The sequence below is a fragment of the Lepisosteus platostomus genome, chromosome 2, assembly GCF_059453375.1.
Source record: "Lepisosteus platostomus isolate fLepPlt1 chromosome 2, fLepPlt1.hap1, whole genome shotgun sequence".
NCBI lineage: Eukaryota > Metazoa > Chordata > Actinopteri > Semionotiformes > Lepisosteidae > Lepisosteus > Lepisosteus platostomus.
The window spans coordinates 19,084,332-19,090,266 of record NC_142612.1 but is presented as its reverse complement, the minus strand read 5'-3'; the positions used below and the strand labels follow the sequence as shown (position 1 = coordinate 19,090,266).

At 42.4% G+C, this 5,935-nt stretch overlaps 1 protein-coding gene across 1 annotated transcript; it reads left to right on the top strand.

Moving 5' to 3' along the window:
* Positions 1–1,191: 1,191 nt before the first annotated feature.
* Positions 1,192–5,593, top strand: pcdh8.2 (protocadherin 8, tandem duplication 2). The gene is made up of 3 exons (XM_088603025.1): positions 1,192–4,000; positions 4,126–4,333; positions 4,716–5,593. The coding sequence occupies exons 1-3, from the start codon at positions 1,547–1,549 to the stop codon at positions 5,066–5,068; spliced, it is 3,015 nt and encodes a 1,004-aa protein (XP_088459151.1). The 5' UTR covers positions 1,192–1,546; the 3' UTR covers positions 5,069–5,593.
* The last annotated feature ends 342 nt before the right edge of the window (positions 5,594–5,935 follow it).

Below are 5,935 nucleotides of genomic sequence, written 5' to 3'. Positions count from 1 at the left end.
TTCCGTATTACATGCCATTTGCCTCAGCTCTAAGATTTGTGAAATGATACCCGAACGAACTATTTATCAGTCAGAAATACGGCTAGGCTGTACTAGCGGGTTGTTGGAAAGCCATGCACGTCGTTCTTAAACTCTCAGTGTCTCTGTTACAGGTATTTTAACACCTCTGGTGTTTCTTCAGGATTTGCAGGGCAGATGGTTCCATTCCCTTTGGTCTGTGGAAAACCTGAGCCCCATACTGTTGTTTTGTCCTTCTGTTGGGAGGCAAGTGCTGCTTCCCAGAGAGGGTCTCAGGGAAACAAAAAGCGAAAATCCGCTGAATAGCCGTGACGGAACTATCGGGAGGGATTGGTCTCTAAATGTATTTTAATACGAGCTTGCGGTCCTGTACAATTCAGAACCCATCATCGTTTAGCCAAAGAGTTATGGCAGTATTTGGGGGGTGAATGGGGAAGCACAATGGATACATGTGGCGTTCGGTCATTATATTCAACTTAGCCGCAGCCCTCTGTTGAAACTGTTAAAGTTCCTTTCCCTTTAGACTGCCACACCAGAATAATACAGACATTGATGCCTCCAGTGGGATACCCTACCATGCTATTATATCTCTACTGCTAACGAGGGTTTCATAAGCCTTTGATATAATCTGACTATAGAAATCCGCCTAAATCTTCTAGCGCTTTAACTAAATCCCATTTGAAACGGGTTTTCTTCACCTGCTAGCGGGCAAGGTTAAGAGAAAAGCTGCGTAAGTAGTGACATGCATGTTAAAACTACCCAACAATACAGGAATTCCAACAGCACATAACAGCTCAGATCACACGAGATCGCGTGAATAAAACACATTAAGGCGCACCAATTTAAATAAAATCAATTTTTAAATTGATCTATTTTTATTAAGTAAAATTGCATTGGATGCCTTTATCGGATTACAAGGCACCAGAGAGGATTGGGAAAATTCGCTTAGTTTCCTTTGTAAAACAATACAGAAAATAGCGTGTGCTCTGCAACTCAGGTTTGTGGAAACAGAAAAGACAAACACCAGATTTATTCTATGTATAAGAAATAAGGCTTCAGATTTTCTAAAGAATACACATAATTCCCAGGTCTATATCTATAGCTATGTAATCACTCTTGACAGTATATGTTAGATAAAATACGGAGAGTAATTTAAAATATGCTAAAACAAGTAGGCTATAGTCGCGTTTTACATTTCAGTGCCAAGTTCTTTACACGTTCAAGGAATTTCCAAATAGGCTTAGAGGTCTTTAAAAGAGCCATTTTTAATTTCAAAGCGACGATTGGTCACACTTCATCTCATTTGCATGTGGATCTCTATAAACCTCCCAGCCACTGCAGCTTTTGGAGTTGTCTGAAAAGGCTTCTGGAAACGAGCACAGCAGTGTGCGCACATTCAACGGCGACTTTCATCGCAGTTTAGGAAACCTGGTGTGTTCAGAAGATACAAATTCGACTCGACAAGAGCTTTGTTTTAAATGAACAGTTAAGCTAAGTGAAGTGATTTCAGGTTAGTTAACCAACCAACATGGGCACGAAAAATATGCAAGGTGCTTTAACTGTCTTGCATAGATGGATGTTCGGAGTCTACTTATTGCACTCCCTATCCGTCTTACCCGCAATTTCAGAAGGAAAGACTGTCAAATACCAAACCTACGAGGAAGACATCCCTGACACTGTGATCGGAAACCTAGCCAAGGACTTGCTGATAAATCCCTCTCAAGGAAGCAAGACAAATTTCAGAATGATGAAACAGTTCAATTCTTCTTTTATAAAACTGCGAGAAAGCGACGGGCAGCTCACCATTGGAGAGCGGATTGACAGAGAAAGAATCTGCAAGCATTCTCTACAGTGTCTTATCGCTTTCGACGTTGTCAGCTTTTCGAAAGAGCAGTTCAAACTGATCCACGTTGAGGTGGAAATAAAAGACATTAACGATAACTCTCCAGAATTTCCCAACCAAGAATCTACCTTGGAGATTTCGGAAAGCGCAGCAGTGGGTACCCGATTTCCCTTAGATGTTGCGGTTGACGAAGATGTGGGTTTAAACTACATTCAGAGCTACCAAATTTCAGTCAATAGTCATTTTACCATTGAAGTCCTGAACAGAGCGGATGGGGTTAAATATGCGGAGCTTGTGCTAATGAAAGAACTCGATAGGGAAGCCCAGTCATCACATATGTTAGAGCTTGTTGCCACAGACGGAGGGAACCCACCCAGATCCGGTGTCACTAGAATAAATATTAAGGTAAAAGACTTCAACGACAACAGCCCAGTGTTTGACCAGAATAATTTCTCTGTTGAGCTGCAAGAAGATGCGCCAGTGGGATTTCTCTTGTTGGACTTAAACGCAGTGGATCCCGATGAGGGTTTAAATGGTGAAGTTGTTTACGGATTCGGTAATCAGGTGTCTGTTGAGATCAGACAACTTTTCAAAGTGGATCGCAAATCAGGACGTTTAACGCTCGAAAGCCCGATCGACTTTGAGACCAAGAAAACGTATGAATTAGATGTGCAGGCTTCTGACTTGGGTCCCAACCCTACCCCTTCAATCTGCAAAATTATTATTCATGTCCAAGACGTGAACGACAATGCTCCCGAAATCAGTATTACTCCCATGACTTCAATTACTGCGGGCATCGCCTACATCACTGAAGCTGCAGCGAAGGACAGTTTTGTGGCTCTGATCAGCACCTCGGACAGAGATTCAGGCGCAAATGGGCAGGTTCACTGCACTCTCTATGGACACGATCACTTTAAGCTCCAGCAAGCCTATGAAGACAGTTATATGATTGTAACCACAACATCTCTAGACAGAGAAAAGATATCTGAATATAATTTAACGGTGGTCGCCGAGGACCTGGGGTCACCCCCCTTCAGAACAATAACTCAGTACACCATCAGGCTCAGTGATGAGAACGACAACGCCCCTCTTTTCAGCAAACCAATTTATGAAGTTTCGGTTGTGGAAAATAATGCGCCAGGCGCATACATCACCACGGTGGTTGCAAGAGATCTGGATCTGGGACACAATGGGAAAGTCATTTACAGGATTTCCGACACTTATGTGATGGGCTCTCCCGTGTCTACTTTTGTGTCTGTTGACCCGGCTACCGGTTCAATGTATGCCTTGAGAAGCTTCAATTACGAAGTCATGAAGGAGCTCGAAATTAGAATCCAGGCAAGCGATGGGGGCTCTCCTCAGCTTCACAGCAGCGCAATCATCAACATACAAATAGTTGATCAGAACGACAACGCACCTTCCATCACGCAGCCAGTTCTGACTAATGGATCTGCGGAAATCTTTGTACCTAGAGACGCGCCGCCTGGGTTCCTAATCACCCACATTAAAGCCAGGGATCCGGACGAAGGCATTAATTCTGAGCTCTCCTATAGACTTGTAAAGGAAGATGAGAACATGGCATTTTCGATCAACAAAGTTACAGGGGAAGTTTACTTAAATCGCGAATTGCACTATAATGTGAGGGAAAGCGTTAAAGTCAGCATTATTGTGAGCGACAACGGGAGACCTTCTCTGTCATCTACTGCAACGATTCTTTTCACTATTATTGAAGGGGCTCCACCTAGTGACCACGTCGTAGTCAAACAGAGCGGCGAGGATCAGACCCCCTTTCTGTGGGATACGTCAGTCGTGATTATTGTCGTTTTAGCGGGCAGCTGCTCTCTTCTTTTGGTAGCTATCATCTTAATCGCGACGACCTGCAATCGACGCAAAAAAGAAAAGAAAACGAGCAACTTCCAGGATCAAGTGGATATCCCCCACCTGGAAAAAGGAAGAAACAACAGCGACTCATTAATATCCAGCCACGCCGGAAACGTATTCGAGGGTAGAACGTACTCCAGCAAATCGTCTTTTTCAAATTCTCAGACTACAGGCAGCGACATGTGCTCAGGCTCTGAAGATGGAAATGAGAGCGCACTGTATGAACCAGACAACAGGGTTCGGGGTTCTAAATTAGAGGTAAGATGCCCAAAAATAGCAGCTTCATCCTTCGCGTTTCGGTATACTTGACTGTGTACTTCTTTTATTGCACCCTCTTCGTAATCTAATTGTTTTTCTTCTTCCATTTGTGCAATAACCTACAGGGTTATTCCACGCTTCCCGGCTACGGTAAAGAAGCTGTCCGGCCGATTGCCATCTGGAAGGGTAATTCCTTCACCACTATTTCGGCGCGGGATCCACAGTTCAGCGGGAAAGACAGCGGGAAGGGGGACAGTGACTTCAACGACAGCGACTCCGATATCAGCGGAGACGCTATCAAGAAAGACTGCGCTCCAGTCAGCATGCAAAATGGTAAGGACCGGTGTAGTACCCAATTCAATATCCCCTGGGAATCTCAGGCAAAACTCAGCGAGGCTGGTGCGTGTGTACTTTTGAACAACTGAAACGTGTAAAAGAGAGCGTTGTCAGACCTCATAGAACCTATAACAATAAGATGCATTGTCACACACAGAATTTCACATTTTAAAGCAAGTTATCCTTTTATCTATTTGCAGATATTCATTCATTATCTCAGTGCTTGTCCTGTATAATACCGGTTTGTCCTCTAGTTGGAATGGAGAATGAGCAGAGGATACGAAAGAGAATTGACTCAACGCCGAAAATAAGATGAAACTCTTTTAACACCTTTCCAGCTGCGTGATTAATGTGATTTTTATGTCTTTTTTTCTCACAGGTCTGTGGGCATGTACGAGCGAGTGTAAGATCCTGGGACACTCTGATCGCTGCTGGAGTCCGTCAGCCATGAGGGGAAGCGCCAGCAACCAGGCGCCGCACGCGGCTCAGCAGCTGTCTTCGTTCTCAAAGACAGCTTCGCTCCCGCGCGAATCCCTCCGCAGGGAGAACTACTACCCGGCGCAGATCCCTAAAACCGTGGGCCTGCAGAGCGTGTACGAGAAGGTTCTTCACCGGGAATATGACTATGTCCTCGTTTCCCCTCCTCGACCTGTCAGAATCCAAGAACTAAATGAAATCACGCTTCCCGTGTACACGCCCACCACAACAAGGTGCCAGTCTAAAAATGTTTAGAACTTAACATTGAAGCAATACGGCAATTTATTTATTACCTTTTTTTAAATTGAAAATTGTTAAAAGAATCTCTCGGGGCCATGGGGCTAAGCACGGTATTTAATTCTTGGCTTTGTAAAAAGAAACAAATATATCGCCTATATATGTATTTACATTTTTTAATGTCAGCGTAAGTCTTTTATGATTGTATCTGGTCACTTGTATGACTTTGTTAAAAGATACTGTGTATATTATGCAAGGTTTTGTACATACAGAGTATATTTTTATAAGCATTAATTAAAAAAAACAAAGTTGTATCACTATTGGCTATTGATGAAGACTTGTTTTGAAAGGAAACTGCAATCCTAACTGTTGGATGGGCCTAAAATCTCGCTGGGCCGAGTAATTATACTGCCTTAGCCTTTAAGGCTTGAAAATGACTGTATCAAGTTGATAACGGTGTATGATATTATTCGAATGTAAAATGTCACTGTGTTTGTTTTATATTTTTGTCACGGCACTATAAATAAAATTATTTAAATGTTTTATTGTAAAACGTCATTGTAATTTATTGCATGTCCTTTTTGCCTCTTTTCTAGTTCATTGAGTTTTAAATATTCAAAATGTTTTAATTTCATGTGACAGCCTGCATTCAATGAATACAGTCATAAGCAAAAGCGCTACCTGTTGTCATTGGTTTACGAATTAAGTGGTTCTGTAGAAATAAAGATCAAAAGTGAGTAAATATTGACATTTTAGAGTGTATAACTCCATGAATTTCTCATGAGGTGTATATTTTGTATAAACATACAACTTAAGTGGATGTATAAGAACAAAATCACTGAGTGGAAATTAAACCAACAGTATTTTATGACCAATAAGACTGTG